The sequence below is a fragment of the Panulirus ornatus genome, chromosome 28, assembly GCF_036320965.1.
Source record: "Panulirus ornatus isolate Po-2019 chromosome 28, ASM3632096v1, whole genome shotgun sequence".
In the NCBI taxonomy this organism is placed as follows: domain Eukaryota; kingdom Metazoa; phylum Arthropoda; class Malacostraca; order Decapoda; family Palinuridae; genus Panulirus; species Panulirus ornatus.
Genome location: NC_092251.1, coordinates 7,812,290 through 7,829,816, shown reverse-complemented (window position 1 = coordinate 7,829,816; position 17,527 = coordinate 7,812,290). Strand labels below are relative to the sequence as shown.

Sequence of the window (17,527 nt, the reverse complement as noted above, 5' to 3'; positions counted from 1 at the left end):
TCAGGCTGTGTGTGTACGGGGATATGGATAAGATAAGAAACAGATAAAGAGGATCTAAGCGTCAGATGCGGATAGAGGTAACAAGAGGAAGGAGGGGCGAATATAAGCTCTCGTGTGATGATAGCTTTTGTTATCATTTTTTTTGGAGGTTTAATGAGTGTCTCTGATTGTGATGGTCTGATGGGCATCCCAAAAAGCGCGAAGCCTGATTGTAGCGCTAGGTCTTAATACGGAAGATCCTATCATGACCCACCTCACAGGATACCATCCTAGTGACCAGTTGTTGACAGGAGGATTATGGTTAGGGCGTGAGGGAGGACGGTGGTTGGGTTGTGAGGGAGGAGGGTGGCTGGGTTGTGGGGGGGAGGACAGTGCCAGGGATGTGAGGGAGGATGGAGAGTGAGGGTGTGTTTGAGGGCGATGGCTGAGGTGAACGTGGAGAAGGACATTGCCTCGGGGTGTGAGGACGTGAGGGAGGCCGGTGGTTGAGGTGGACGTGAGGGAGGACGGAGATGGCGGCCAAACCTAATTTCAGGGGTGACTTGAGTGATCGTGCCAGCCAACCTCCTGCCCGTTTTAAAGCTTCATGTTTCAATGGTGTTTTGACCGCGTCTTCCAGGTCTTCCCATAGACAGAAGCTCCTTTCAATGACGTCGTTTGAAGGTTTAGTCTGTCGGTTTTTGAGGCAGTTGCGATGCAGAAAACAAAAAGTAACTGTTGTCGTATGCAGGGTGTATGGTGTCGGCACCGTCACATATGCCGGGGTTGTTCGCCTGGTCTGATATTCCATTACGAGCAACAGATTGCTGGCCGAGAGGCGAGTCGGAGGCGTAGGGAGTTATAGAGGGGGTGCGTGTTGAGGGATTACGGTGTGAGGGTATCTTCGTGTTGAGTGAAGTGTTATGAGTGAGAGGATAAGGAGAGAAGGTGCTGAAGGGAAGGAGTAACAAAGAGGAGTAGATACGAGGGTGATTTGTGAGGCAGTGATGGAGTGGTATAGCGGAGTGGTGTAGCGGAGTGGGATGGCGGAGTGGTGTAGCGGAGTGGGATGGCGGAGTGGTGTAGCGGAGTGAGATGGCGGAGTGGTGTAGCGGAGTGGGATGGCGGAGTGGTGTAGCGGAGTGAGATGGCGGAGTGGTGTAGCGGAGTGGGTTGGCGGAGTGGTGTAGCGTAGTGGGATGGCGGAGTGGTGTAGCGAAGAGGGATGGTTGTTTGATGGAAATGATGATGGACACCACAGAAGGTCGTAGGTGATGTGAAGATGATGGGGAGATGGTACGAGCAGTGATGGGTGATGAAGCCTTTGATGGGGAGGCGTTCAGGCCGATGCTCAGGGAAACACAGGTGATGGGAAGATAGTTAGAAAGAACTTTCAATTGTAGATTGTGATTGGGGGAGTCCCACGACTGGTACAAAGTGTTGTGGATGAATTTTGACTTCTGAGGGGCGGTTGTGGATGAGTTCCGAGCTAGTGTGTGTGTGTGTGTGTGTGTGTGTGTGTGTGTGTGTGTGAGTGCAGAGACGCTTCATGCGGTGCTGCAGTGCAGTGCAGTGCCACAACACACGGCAAATTTCACGTAGAATGCAGATCCGTGAGTTAATGGTTTGTCTCGGTGAGGGTAGCAAATTTTACTGTATCATCGCCTGTTACCATTTTTCCCTCTGCTCCTGTTACTGTCACTTCGATTTCCCTCTATTGTCCTCCTTGTATGAGTACATTAGCCAGTATGCAGTGTGGAGGGGCCCTGGTCATCAGTGTGACACACACACACACACACACACACACACACACACTCACAGTGCTCGATGGCTGACACTTGTGTTACTAACAGGTGTGTCTTCCTCCTCCAGGTGTAGCGCTGAGCGACGCCCAGGGCGTGGCTGGCTCGAAACATCTACCGCCAGGCCAGACGCCCTACACGATCTCCATCACCGTCGTCAGAGGCAACCAAGGTAAGAGTACACACACAAAAGGTAAGGTCGAGAGCGGAGAGGCATCTTCAGCTCGACTTCTCGTCCCAAAGACTTACTGGTTGATTTGTTGCCGATAACCCAAGCAAATCTATTGTGTTAAAATGATGTACTAAGCTTGTACCTGGTCTCTGGTAGACTACCAGGCATTCATTTGGGCCTTACGTTATAGCAAAGGTATCAACAGACTTCAAAAAAAAAGTATTGCAAAATGAAGTCTTGAGAATTATACTTAGTTGTTCGAAGATCAAGGATGTACTAAAAATGTGGAAAAGAGCTTTGGTATTCCTCATGAGCCAATCATTCCCCTGGATGATATAAGGGAGGATGAGGAAAGGAAAAATTAGAGGTGGAAAAAATAATTGGGTTTCCTTCGAATTAGATAACTCCTTGAACGTCTGAGAGGTTCCCTTTCAAACGTATGTGTGTGGGTGTGAGCTGTGTGTCTGGAGGAGAGAGAGAGTGTGTGTGTGTGTGTGTGAGTGTGTGTGTGTATGTGTGGGTGTGTGTGAGCGGTGTGTCTGGAGGAGGGTGTGTGTGAGTGTGTGAGTGCGTGGTGTGTGTATGTGTGTGTGTGTGTGTCTGGAGGAGGGTGTGTGTGTGTGTGTGTGGGTGTGTGTGTGTCTGGAGGACGGGGGTGTGTTAGGGCGTCAGTCAGGCTCTGAATGAAGGTAAAGTACTGAGTTATGCCAGCAGAAACCCCAGAAATTCCAGATAGAGGACACAGCGCTTCGCCCTCTTGCCCTCCCTCATGCTCGCTCCGACACCCACTCCACCACCACCCACTCCACCACCACTTCAACACGCAGCTTCCCTGGTGCCGGCTGCCCTCATGACCCTTTCTCCCTCCCCCCCACTTCAACCACCGTAATCGTAATCCATACAAGGAATTTAAAGGCTTCCTCCTTAATGCTATGTGAATATGGATTCAAATTTGAAAGAATAATACTTATATGATTGTACTTACACGATGATTGCATATATATATATATATATATGTGTGTATGTGTGTGTGTGTGTGTGTGAGTGTAATTTTTCCCTCCTTTATAATTACTTTTTAGGAATATGAAAAAATATGGAACACAGCGGGGTTTTTTCCCCCGAAGGGTCAGATTTTCCTGTTGCCTAAGTTAATAGGGGAGACATATTCATTTTCTTTTCCTGTGCTACAAAAAGTAAATCTATATTGCAATATGTGGCGACCTTTGTGGCATGGTTAACGTTTTCTTTCGCGGATGAATCCAAACTTCCCCAACGTTAACTATGTTGATGTGATTTGTTCGTAAGTTTAAAACCTTTTACTCCCTCAGTTAACTTTCAGGTTTCAATAACACAGTACACGAGTCTCTCTCTAAAGCTCTGTATTTTTAGCATCTTCAAACCTACAAATGAAGTCCCATAATCGCCTTTAAGCCCTCCTCTCGATGCTCTGTCATAGGGTTTCTCGAACTTCAACACCTCAGAACCTCCTCTCCCTTCCCTATTATCCCGGTGGCTCAAATGTACCTCTAGAGATTCATGTCCTCTCTGATCCTTTAACATTTCCCCATCTTCAGGTTTAACTGACCCTTTCCGGTGAGCGTGTCTGCAAGGGGTTCAATTGGACGCTCGTTACACGTTCTAAACCCCTTCCCTCAGGGTTGAGTATCTAAACCCTCTCTAACCCTTCCTGTTTCTTTCCCTCTCCGTCAGGTTTTGGGTTCAGCGTGGCGTGGACGAAGCCTCCACGGGTGGAGCGTGTGGAGGAAGGCCTCCCCGCTGACCAGGCAGGTCTCAAACCTGGTGACTACATCATTTTCGTCAGCCACTACAATGTGGTCAAGTTCGATGAGGACTCCGTGTTGGACATCATCAGGTAAGGCGGGCGGGCCCCAGAGGACCATACTCCTCTCAGGTCATGGCCTGGTGGATGCTGTAGAAGTAGTCTGGCCCCACAAGGAGCCTCCCACTATCTCGTAGAGTCTGAAATGGATGGACAATTATGCTAACTTACAATTAATTGAGTTTAGATATTCTTTTCCCTATACTGCCACATTTTCATGGACGGTAGTGTACCATATACGATTCGTAAGAATAGAAGAATTATTTTTTGTAAATGTTACGATTCTCTCCTTTTCCAGGGAGTGTGGGGACACTTTGCCCCTAGAGGTGTACCGCAGGGGCGTGTCCAAACACCCACGGGGTCTGCCCAATGGCTACACTGGCAGGACGACCCTCACGGAGAACGAGTCACACCCACGAAAGAGACTCAGCCACATCTCCTTCAACACGGAGGTAGGCTGGGGCCTCAACGTCTGAGGTCACAGGTCACGCCGGTAGGTGACTCTCCGAGGTCATGGCACCCGTAGGCTAAAGCCTGAGTAGGATGACATTAGGAGGGTCATTTCCGTAAGGCTTAGGTCACAGTAGAAGAAGAGGTCATGATGGGAAGGAAGTTCAGGTGTTTGTATGACGAAAGCTTAAACCACAGACGCCATTACTCAGTCACTCGATCCTTAATAAAGTGTCAGATTCGACAGAGTCTCTCCCCATTGCTCCTGTTCCGCGAACTGACGCCATCGCTCTAGCTCAGTTAGAAGTTCCCAAACCTGAACTTCTGGTGACCATCTTTTGATCTGTGTTACCACAGAACAACGTAGTGTGGAAGAGAGTCTGTAGAAAAAACACACACTCAGTCAACTAACTGGTTATCTGAATTTGACGTCTGCATGATTGGTAACGAAGGTAGTCACGTAGTTAGATTACAGAGTCGATATAACAACAGTAATATGTATGTAACAGAACAATGTTTATCTTGATGACCTTGAAGTATTCATAAGTCACAAACAAGATAGTACGTGTTTGTAGGGTCAGCCTCCACTGTACGTTTATACGTGCCATGTGGTTCTTTCCTTCGTCCGTGGCGCATCGTGGGTCAGTCTCGTTGCCTGCTCGGTGGGCGGTGGGCCCTTACAAAATATTGCCCGGTTTGCCAAACAGGAATTTCAGAATGACACACTCATCCCATGGATAGGCAGATTTGTCCACCTCGTAATATCATTCACAGCAAGTGTCGTCATTCTTTCCCCTTTGACTGTCGGAACTATCATTTCTTCGTAGATTAGCTTGTAATATCATTCACAGCAAGTGTCGTCATTCCTTCCCCTTTGACTGTCGGAACTATCATTTCCTCGTAGATTATATTGATATAGAAATCACAGTCTCTATATACGTAATCCTCCATGCTTTTTGGAGCTAACGTACAATAAGCCAGTAGACTAGTGTGTCCTTGTTACCCTGGGTGATCCTGTAACTGTTGTATTGATAGAGGTTTGTAAAAAGCACATGAGTACGGTGGCCTTTAGATGTGTTTTTCTTTATACCTCAGACCTTATAGTGTTATATAGTGCAGTATATAGATATATAGTTATATATATATTTGCCTGTATATAATGTATATGGTTCAGATATATTTTTACACCATTTGTAACACATGTAATTATGATTTAGTGTATATTTTGTATATTTTGTAAATATAAACATGAAGACAGTTTCATTGTTTATTTCATCCTTGGTTTTGTCTTTCGCAATATTTTGTTTTTTGGGTTTTGTTTGGCACCGTATATCTGATAGATTGTGATCTACCACAACCCCAGCCACCTTAGACATTATGTTTCTGTAAGCGAGTATTGTCACATTTTTACTTATTTGAATAAGTCCATGACCTTCTGTAGTGTATTGCAACTAACCTATTAATCACATTGATCATACGTAGATAAATATAATAGCTATGCAAGCCAGAATTATCTGTGAGCCAATGTAGAATATACTCCTTCCATCAATCTCATTATCACATACTATCATGTTCACCAAAGGAAGGTGACGTTACCAAACTCACTATCACTCCCCTCGATATACTCCCCCTCCCTCACTATCACACACCATCATCTTCACAGTAGGAAGGTGACGTTGCCAAACTTACTGTCACTACCCTTCGAGATGTGTAAGTATATACATATTAGTACCGTCTATGTGATGAATATATACACAGGATACCGTTCATTTCTGTCTGCTTATGTGTTTTACACCAGCGTTCGCTCTTTTTCTTCTTGTATTTTTTCTCCGAGCGCTTTGATTAATCAACCTAACTCTTTACACCAACACGTAATTTCGAGGATACATTAGAAACACCTGATTGGTCACAGCCGTCCTCCTCCATTGTTGATACTAGTGACGTAGGCGTGTGACGTCACCCGTCTTCCTGCCTGGTTCACATCCGCCATAGCATTGCCGTTTCAGTCTCTTGTCAACAGACAAACGGGTCAGTGTTCTCTGTTATTCTTCTTCCGCTGTGATATGGCGAATCGTTGCCTATCCCTGGCACTTATATACTGTGGTTATCAGTTCAGAAGAGGTGGTGATGGTGCTAAAGTTACATAGTTACAATAGGAATTGATGGACGAATTCAAGATGTGAGAGGAGGAAGACACGAACGAATGTTTTGATAGTGATTGCCTCGGTATTTTGCGCCTATTCCTCTACATAATGGCTGATGGTAAGTTCAAACAGCATATCAGTGATATGTCTTTTAAGTTAGAATCATTTGTCCATTCTTCCCTGTCTGTTTAGATAGATACAGGGACGAATATAGTTGTATTTCACAATGTAAACATAAAGGAGACTATATGGCAATGCCTTCCTCTGTAAAGTTTACCAACCGCTGAACGTTTTCTCTAGATGTTAAGCAGACATTTTAGTACGTAATGAATGCAAGAAAAACTGCGTCAGCCACTTTTCCAGTAGACTGTACATGTTGCCAAATTATCATTCTATTTGATTATAAGTGAAACACGCAGGAATATTAGGTAATTTTGTGTTGTTAGCTCATGATTTGCATACGATCCGAGTAAGGGTGTCTCCGTGGCGGACACTTGGTGCATACGTAGTCGTGGAAATTCAAAAATTATTACACCTACTGATATTGATGATGATAATGATCATACGGACTTTTCCCATAGTCCTGCGTCTGTTTCGCGTCGGTGTAACAGTTCGCGTTCCTGACCGTGACGTATTCGCGGGCCGCCCAGGGTTGGGTGCGTGGATTCGAATCCTGGTTACGGTTGTCGGTCCATAGTCAACGTAGCTCTTCATCCTCCCCTAGAGGTTGGTCGATACAATGGGTACCTGGCTCAGGCTAGGGTATGTATATATATATATATATATATATATATATATATATATATATATATATATATATATATATATATATTTTTTTTTTTTTTTTTTTTTATACTTTGTCGCTGTCTCCCGCGTTTGCGAGGTAGCGCAAGGAAACAGACGAAAGAAATGCCCCCCCCCCCCCATACACATGTACATACACACGTCCACACACGCAAATATACATACCTACACAGCTTTCTATGGTTTACCCCAGACGCTTCACATGCCTTGATTCAATCCACTGACAGCACGTCAACCCCTGTATACCACATGACTCCAATTCACTCTATTCCTTGCCCTCCTTTCACCCTCCTGCATGTTCAGGCCCCTATCACACAAAATCTTTTTCACTCCATCTTTCCACCTCCAATTTGGTCTCCCTCTTCTCCTCGTTCCCTCCACCTCCGACACATATATCCTCTTGGTCAATCTCTCCTCACTCATTCTCTCCATGTGCCCAAACCATTTCAAAACACCCTCTTCTGCTCTCTCAACCACGCTCTTTTTATTTCCACACATCTCTCTTACCCTTACGTTACTTACTCGATCAAACCACCTCACACCACACATTGTCCTCAAACATCTCATTTCCAGCACATCCATCCTCCTGCGCACATCTCTATCCATAGCCCACGCCTCGCAACCATACAACATTGTTGGAACCACTATTCCCTCAAACATACCCATTTTCGCTTTCCGAGATAATGTTCTCGACTTCCACACATTTTTCAAGGCTCCCAAAATTTTCGCCCCCTCCCCCACCCTATGATCCACTTCCGCTTCCATGGTTCCATCCGCTGACAGATCCACTCCCAGATATCTAAAACACTTCACTTCCTCCAGTTTTTCCCCATTCAAACTCACCTCCCAATTGACTTGACCCTCACCCCTACTGTACCTAATAACCTTGCTCTTATTCACATTTACTCTCAACTTTCTTCTTCCACACACTTTACCATATATATATATATATATATATATATATTGCGTTAATGGGATGGCCTTAATTAGGGCCTCAGCTGCCCATGCCGTCTCACCTAATATATATAGAAAAAATATTACGTGCTCAGCGCCCCGTTCGAGTTCACTTTAGCATACACCACATAACTCATTTTACGAAGCGTTCAAAATATTTTCCTCTTGGTATTAAAAAACAAAATATTCAGCATTTACCCTCGACTATTTCGCAACCTGACTTTAACCCGTTTATCTTTTTCATTAACTTTAATTCATTTTTTGTTTTTGTTTTTTCGGAGTGGGGGAATAATAATATTGACAGTTGATGTACCTCGTTAGTCAATAGGTGTGGCACTCGCTTCATAATACCTGAACCACTGCCCTATTCATCGATCCCAGCTGAGCTGGAGACTCAACATGACGAAGGCTTGAATTATGCTTGTGGACTGACGCATTTCTGGGCGTCCGTCAATGGACATTAGCAGAGCCTTGGTGTATTATTATCTGTGATGCATCGAATCACATGCGTTAGGTTTGAGTATATTTTTCAGATGCGAGGTTGAACATATTTCAGTGTTAGATGGGTTGAACATTTCAGTGTGAGATGGGTTGAACATTTCATTGTTAGATGCGTTGAACATTTCAGTGTTAGATGGGTTGAACATTTCAGTATTAGATGGGTTGAACATTTCAGTGTTAGATGGGTTGAACATTTCATTGTTAGATGGGTTGAACACGTCAGTGTTAGATGGGTTAAACATTTCATTGTTAGATGGGTTGAACATTACAGTGTTGGATGGGTTGAACATTTCAGTGTTAGATGGGTTGAACATTTCAGCGTTGGTTGGGTTGAACATTTCAGTGTTAGATGGAATGAACTTTTCAGTGTAAGATGGGTTGAACATTTCAGTGTTAGATGGGTTGAACATTTCAGTGTGAGATGGGTTGAACATTTCAGCGTTGGTTGGGTTGAACATTTCAGTGTTAGATGGGTTGAACATTTCAGTGTTGGATGGGTTGAACATTTCAGTGTTAGATGGATTGAACTTTTCAGTGTAAGATGGGTTGAACATTTCAGTGTTAGATGGATTGAACTTTTCAGTGTAAGATGGGTTGAACATTTCAGTGTTAGATGGGTTAAACATTTCAGTGTGAGATGGATTGAAGATTGATAGATGGTGAAACTAGAAAGTTGAGTGATAGTGTTGTTGATAAGGGAGAGGGATGGGGTTAGTTAGGCTAGAACCGTTGTATAGGCAAAGGTTCGGTTAGGTTAGGTTAGGTGCCTGAGGGCTGGCTGGAGACATACGTATGCAGCCCCGGTGCATAACGATACGGGAAAGAAAAGTGAATTCTGTCACGGACGTGTGTCTGTTAAGCATAAAGTGTAAAGTAAATGTGATTTATAAGTAAGGTAATGAAGTACAGCATGGGGTTGAAACAGGCTGCTTTGAGTATAAGTGTAAATAGGTAATAGGATCTCGAGGAAGTTAGATGGTTTAAGTACATTGCAGTGGACGTGTCAGGAGATGGAGCCATTGAGGGTTGAAGTGAGTCCTAGGAGAGGAAGAGGAGGCTAACAAGGTCCTTCAGTGAAGTAAGAAGCATGTAGAAGGAAAGGTCAATGTCCTTTGATAGGATAAAGATGTGCGTCATCTAATAGGATGAAGATATGCAAGGATGTGGCTTGGACGGTGTTGTACGGGTGTGAGTCTTGGACTTTGACCACGAAAGAATGGAGGAGGGTGGACGTGTTGGAGGTGAAACAGGCTGTGATGTATAACGAAGGAGGAACGCTTGAGTAAGGGGATCTGGATCCCATATGTGGGATGGACGGACGGACTGTCTATAGGATGAGGTATTCAAGGTAACAATGGAATAGTATCAGAAAATTGGCTATGGATGGACGGTTCTTCGTCAGTAAGGGGAGAAAAAAGAGTGAATTAAAAATTAAGGGACGTCCAGTAACGTGATCAAAACAATAATCACATGCTGGAAAAATATTAATACAAGCGTTCGGATATTTTTTCTTAATTGTTGTTTGTTTTATTCGGCGCAAACAGCCAAAAGGTGAAAGAGACAGAGGTGAATTAAAATAACATGAGCTATTCATTATATTAGTGACAGCTATGCAGAGACTAACATGCAAACAGTAACAGAGAACTGGCAATGTCCAAGAAGAGTAATGTCATTTTGGGCCGAAATGAGGTAAAACCATGGATACAATTTTGCGAAAAGTACTTTGCATTTCATGGAGATATATCTTAGTGGAGGATTAGACAGTGGGACTCGAGGCGCAAGTTCCAAAGGGCCATGCTGTGAGACCTGTACACATGTAAATTCATAAGTTGGATACGAGTATCTTCCAAGAGAACCTTCACGAATCAAACGCCAAAAAGTTAGTCTGGCATCTCTGACATTACCTGAGTCTGATCACTTTCAGCGAAAGATGTATTAGATGAATCCGTGAGTCAAATGTAACTATTGTAAGACTAATGAGTCAATGTGTAACTCTCAGTAATGTCACAGGGAGAAGGGGAGACCAAATTGGAGATGGGAGGATGGAATGAGAAGGTTTGTGAGTGCTCGGGCGAAAGACATGCACGGGATAGAAGCAATTGGAGCGATGTGGTATATGGGGGTTATAGGTGCTGTCAGTGGACTGAAGTAGGGCATGGAAAGGAACGAAGTAGACTGGACACCATCTTGAGAGATTAGGTCAACACGTATGACCTAAAAGTGCTTGGATTACTATGGGCTGACCCCTAGCGCTGTCACCCTCTCTCGGAGCCTCGTGGATTAAGTCCCTGTGTGGTGTCCCTGTTGCAGCCAATAGGTTAGGTTGACCTGTGTGAGTTGGTGGGGTTCACACAATTCGCATTAACAGTCCTCCCGGGAGATGAATTAATCCTTACTGGTCGTTGGTAGGTGGGTGGGTGGCTGGCTGTCTGGCCTACCCTTTGCTGACCACCAGCAGCCCAGGGTCACTACCCTGGTGACCCCAGTGTGTGTATTGCGACATTTTCCCTGCAACTTGCATAGCTGTTTAGGTACGGATGATCTGTGAGTCGAGTACCTGAAGCAAGAGTGCTTTCAGTATGATTTCCATCTGCTCGTCCGGATAAATGCCAGAAATCCGGATTAATGATGATAGCTTCAGGAACACATGTAGTTGACTATGTGTGTACAATACGAAGAGATATATGCAAGGTGTACCTGGTAATTCAGGGGCACACAATCCGTACATAATATATATATATATATATATATATATATATATATATATATATATATATATATATATATATATACACACACACACACACACACACGTACACATCTCAGCTTGCGCCTGGGAAGAAAACAGCTGTGGGGGTTGGAAGCGAGCCAGCTAACCCTCTCTCCGGAATTCGAATGCGGGCCAGTTTGATTGGTGGGTTCGCAAGGCTGACCTCTGCGCTGTGGTGGCTCGTGTGTCTGTGTCTGTGATTCGGGCTCGGGGCCTCTCAAACATATGCACCGGGTCGTCGACATGCATACTCGTCATGCTGTCATCAGTCACGACTGTTCGAGGTGCGTGGCTATGAATGTTGAAAAAGATTAGTTAAGAGGGTCTTGAAGCAGGGAGTGCTAACGGTACAGACCTTACCAAGAGGTCAGGTTAGACACCACACACACACACACACACACACACACACACACACACACACATATATATATATATATATGATCATAGGTTTCACCGAACTTCGCCTGGAAGTGGCTATCTGTTGACATCCCCAGGTCACTCCGTCATATGTATCTGACCCTCTTCTGCCCCTCTCCTACACCCATCTTCTCTGATCTCCTTTTGTCTTTTCTCATACGTAACCCAATTTCCCATACTTCCTGTTCCCTTTCTTTTCAAATCTAAGTCTTCAGTCTTTACATTATGTCTCTTCCTTCATGTTTAGGTCTTCCCTTGTCCCACCACAGCCTCTGCATTGCTCCTCTGTCCACATTTAAATGAAGATTACGAATGTAGCATACCATTGTTGTCCTCCATTGGTTAACCACGTCATAGACCATCAAGTTTCGTACTTACCTAATACACACTCCTCCCTTCAGTGCCTTCTACGTGAGAGTACTTGACACCATCCCTCGTATGGTTCTTTAATGACCTCCTGCTAACTAACGCCCCTTCTGCAGAGCGCGTCTGCCGACCGCCAGACCATCATCTTCGCCCTCATCAACTGCGAGCAGGCCTTCAGCCACGCCTGCAGGTTCGGCCTGGAACGCTACCTAATACCGCTGAAGTTCCGCTCCGACCTCATCACCCAGAGTCAGCACCGGGCCCTCTTCAACAACATGGATCAGGTGAGGTGGGTCACCAGTGGACCAGATGAGTGGGCCAACACTGGATTAGGTGAGGTGGACCAATATTGGACCAGGTGAGGTAGGCCAGTAGGTGACCAGGTGAGTTGGCCGGCAGGGGACCATCAGTGAGGTGGGTTAACAATGGACCAGCTAATATAGGCAACAGAGGACCAGTTGAAATGGATCCTGAAATGCAATTACCTGGGAGGATACTTCGAGACAGGATATGACAGGAGGTCATATTAGGCCATAGACGGGATGTGACAGAAGCTCAGATTCGTTTGTAGACCGGATAATGACAGTAGGCCAGATTGAATCACTGGTAGGTTGTGATAGAGGCTCAAGATTGGACAATAAACGAGATGTGACAGGTGATCAGTTTAGCCTATAGACGAATTGTGAGAGGAGGCCAGACCGGACCCTAGATAGGGCGTGACAAGGAGGGGCGGCTACATTGCTCCTTGATAAAAGTGAAGAAGAATACACGTCCTCCAGACTTCGTATTCACTACAGCTGATAATGAGATAAGGAAAGATAACGTTCATATACGTCGACCAAGTTTAACAGATGTTCGTATTAGTATTAGTCAAAAGTTTTGATTAGATTTAAAAATCTGTGTGAGAGTCTCACTCAGCCAAACGCCCGAGGCCATTACCGATTGGGTATGTCACTCGACCTGGGCTCATACAGAGGAGACGTCTCAGGACGACTTTGTCACTAGACGGCGTCGCAAGACGACGACCCTGTCATTGGACAATTCCAGCTTTACTCATGGCGTCTAGGGTACCCAGCCTTACCGAAAGTTTGCAGTGTAAGCTGAGAATATTCGAAGACCTTTTTGCCTTCAAGTTTAAAGAAACCATTTTCCCAAGTTGTCACTATCATCAGATATATATCTAAATTTTGTTAACCAGATCATGTTCTAGGTTAAAGACTCGAAACGTCACATATTCACAAAGTCAAAGCATAAATCGTGTTCGAAGGATAAATTGCTTCGTTCTATGTTGTAAATTGGTATATTATCGTCATATGTATTTCTTTTGTGACATATAATGAGTTACAGAGGTAATAAAAGGGACCATAGATCTAGCGTGTGTGTGTGTGTGTGTTTGGGGATTGGGGGTGGGGCTGTCTCCGACCCTGATATATGACTCGAACCGTCGCCAGCGTATATCACACTAATTCAAGGTTCACGGCCGGCCTGAGCTCCTCTCTCTCTCTCTCTCTCTCTCTCTCTCTCTCTCTCTCTCTCTCTCTCTCTCTCTCTCTCTCTCTCTCTCTCTCTTCTGTGTTGTATGTATATGTATCGCCAGTTGCCGACCTGTACCAGAGGTTGATTAGTGTTACGGATCTGATCCTGTCTGGTCGTAAATCTGTACTTTGTAATATAAGTGACTGTTTACCGTTGTTGTACGTATATGATTGCTATATTTCTATATAATTGTATGTATCTATATCTTTTTATTATGGTATTTGAGACTTGTGATATATGGGAAGATGAACACCTGGGTTGGCTTTAGTGCTACTCCCTCGCTCAGGAATTGAACCCTGGAGTGCCCATGCATGTCTATTTCTTCTAGCTTGAAGCAAAACACACACACACACACACACACACACACACACACACACACACACACACACCAGGGAAACTGAAGGTAACCGAGTGGATGAATCAGAGGGAAAATCATAGTCTTGAGTGACCCCCTAAAATAACTGGCGCCCTCTTTTTTCTCCCCTTACCCAACAGTTGATGGATCTATCCGAAAACCTTGTCGACCGCTTGATGGGCAGCGATGAGGACACCATCGGGGACCACGTAGGCGGCGTCTACTATCAACTGGTGAGTATCTCACACACCCCCAGAGAGAGAGGGGGAGAGGGAGAGCAGCAGTAGCTCACCTCTCGTAGTCTCGAAGGCATAACACAAGCACACTTGTCTCTCACACACCCCCAGAGAGATGGGGAGAGAAAGAGCAGCAGAGCTCACCTCTCGTAGTCTCGAAAGCATAACACAAGCACAATTGTCTCACACACCCCCAGAGAGAGGGGGAGAGAGAGAGAGCAGCAGAGCTCACCTCTCATAGTCTCGAAGGCATAACACAAGCACACTTGTCTCTCACAAACTCCTAGCGCTGGCAAGAGACGATGGTGTAGTTTAGATAATTGCTGTATTTCTTGTACGACCAGCAATAGAGACGTAAGGTATCATACATTAGACTCTTGGAATTGTATCAGGAACTAAGCAGATTTTTCCCCTCTTTTGTATTCGTAAGTGTTCCATATTAGTGATTACTGTGTGTGTGTGTGTGTGTGTGTGTGTGTGTGTGTGTGTGTGCATGTGTGTGGAAGAGAGAGAGAGAGAGAGAGAGAGAGAGAGAGAGAGAGAGAGAGAGAGAGAGAGAGAGAGTAGGGAGAAGCGTGTGGATGGGAGTTCGAGCGTGGGAGTGAGTGTGGGAGGAGTCTGAGCATGGGAGAGTGTGTGGGTAGGAGTATGTGTGGGTATGATGGGCGTCACAGCTACAAGTTATCATACATTGAGATTTGGTCTTCGCTGCCGACCCACCATGGGGTTTACCGACCTTACATGGTCTCTACCGATCTAAGAGGGGTCTCATCGGACCCAACATGGTCTCTGACGAACCCAACAGGGTAGAATCCGACCTTACATAGTCCCTACCGATCTAACATGGCGGCAACATTAATCAGACAGTGTTTACAGCCAGGCTACGGGAGCAAGAGCGACCCAGCTAATTGGTCTTGTTCGTCGGCACGGGTCCAAGTGGGGGTTTTATGTCGCCAGTCGCGGTAGGTAAACAGACCTGTTACGCTGCTGATTCAGTGTGTGTGTGTGTGTGTGTGTGTGTGTGTGTGTGTGTGTGTGTCAAGGTTCCGAGTTCCTCCTAAAGAGAACGCATCAGTAGATTTTCTCCGCGCTGTTTATCACAGTCTATCAACCAGTTGATCTATGGGCATCTGGACTTGTAATCATTGATTATATCAACATTCAGTTTGGTTAGATATTAAGAACACTACAGTCTTTAGCTTTGTAACTATTCACATTAAGGAGTAACAATTTATCCCATTTATCAATAAAATTGTGGAGCCATAACTCCCATACAGTTATCACTAATTTACTCTATACATAGATGACCTTAGCCTTGCAGTATATCAGTCACTAGGTAATACACGCAGACATGACCACAAGGCCCCGTATCCTCTAACTTAAGCACAACAGACTGGCCCTTGGGTCACTGTTAGTCACGGGTCATCAGTCAGGAGGGGAAGCAGGTCTCTCACTACTCCACACGGGTCATCAGTCAGGGGGGGAAGCAGGTCTCTCACCACACCAGGTCATCAGTCAGGAGGGGAAGCAGGTCTCTCACCACACCAGACAGTCATCAGTCAGGAGGGGAAGCAGGTCTCTCACCACACCAGGTCATCAGTCAGGAGGGGAAGCAGGTCTCACCACACCAGACAGTCATCAGTCAGGAGGGGAAGCAGCGACTCATATACCATGTTCCTCACCCCCTCCAGATCGAGGAGCTGGCAGAGCACTACGATAACTACCTCGGCGGCCTCCCAGAGGCGGACAAGGTCCTCTCCCTCAAGTTGCTGGACATGGATTTCAAGGACTTCCTGCTGGTGCCCACCGTGCCACGCAAGAAACCCGACATCACCACCTTCATCCACAAGCCTGCCGAGGTGAGGAGACTTGAGAATCCTGAAGCAGATGTAAGGGCGTGTTAAGAGATGCTAACTCTCTGGTGGGCTAAGGTGACAGGGTAGGGTGAGGTGGTTGGTTAGACCTTCCATGGAGTCTGTTTCGTATGCTGCCCTGGTAGTACTACCTTCTACCACTGGATTACCCCATGTGTCAGGGATTAATTGAGGATCACACGTAAGCCATCGTAGGCAAAATGTCTCTTTGGGGGGGTAACTCCGTTGCTCGTTTTTTTAAACGAGTGTACGGTATACACTGCAGTCAAAGTTTTAGAGGAAAGAAATTTAAGTCAGTTCATTTCCTTACTGCATTGGTTCCTAATCCAAAACTGCTCGAGTTTTCTTTTGTTTCGTAACTTATGTTCTTATAAATCAGATTTTCCATCTCACGAACGTAATTACATCGCGGTGTCGGAAGGCTAGACTTACGTTGAGCATAACACAGAATTAACGCAGAATTTCAGTGATATCTATATATCTAATAAGGCACAAAAAACTAAAATCATAGATAGTCTGTATAAGTACAATGTAGTATTTCGTGAAGGAATCATTTCTACATAATAGTTACGAATTTAAAACAATACTAAATTGTTTACGACCTGGAATAGGTCAAAACGTAAGGTTTCATACGTTCGGCACCTGGAAATGAGTTGGAAATACCCCCCCTCTCCCCCCCCATCATTTAATCTCATTTATTTCGTTTTTCTGACCAAAATAGAATACTGTCGCTTGCCTTAATATGTTTCCATATTCTAGTGGTTCATGTCATTTATCTCTGTTTATGGACGAATTATCTTGTTAAAATATTCACGATGGTCGTAAGGGAATGCCGGCCCATAAATGTTTTAAAGTTTTTATTCTTTTTAATTATGAATGAAGTAAAGATGCTATGTTTGTTTACTTCTATAAACTGCGAAGCCGAATGGAATTGGAACGTAAGTGACGCCAGCGAGCACATGATAATTACATTAACCTTCAGTCCTTTAGTTAATTACTACATCAGACTTTGCACTATGTTTTCTTGTCATGTCTAAAAACAAACAAATAGTTTAAAATTTGTTATTTCCTCTACAAACGTTTGGTTTAAAGTGGTATGAAATACAGTACTTGGCAATTATTTTGCGGGATCCATGCCAGATTGCCAAAGATTGGTCAATGGCCATAAGAGCGTCAGTCACCCTCTGAAGGCGAATGTGTGTGGATGTAACTTTTGCGTCATGCTGGCTTTCAAACCCTCTCTGCCTCGTTGGGGCTTCCATACCTCTATAAACCATCAGTGAACGATGACGTCAGGCAGGTAAGAGATCTTATAACATATTTCACA

At 44.9% G+C, this 17,527-nt stretch overlaps 1 protein-coding gene across 2 annotated transcripts in view; it reads left to right on the top strand.

The window, feature by feature from the left end:
* Positions 1-17,527, top strand: part of LOC139757815 (uncharacterized) — a 207,966-nt gene that overhangs the window by 68,216 nt on the left and 122,223 nt on the right. For both annotated transcript variants that reach the window (XM_071678682.1, XM_071678683.1), the window contains exons 8-13: positions 1,852-1,953; positions 3,664-3,826; positions 4,092-4,245; positions 12,316-12,483; positions 14,231-14,323; positions 16,018-16,185. In XM_071678682.1, coding sequence (XP_071534783.1) covers positions 1,852-1,953; positions 3,664-3,826; positions 4,092-4,245; positions 12,316-12,483; positions 14,231-14,323; positions 16,018-16,185 — 848 coding nt within the window. The remainder of the gene's footprint in view (positions 1-1,851; positions 1,954-3,663; positions 3,827-4,091; positions 4,246-12,315; positions 12,484-14,230; positions 14,324-16,017; positions 16,186-17,527) is intronic.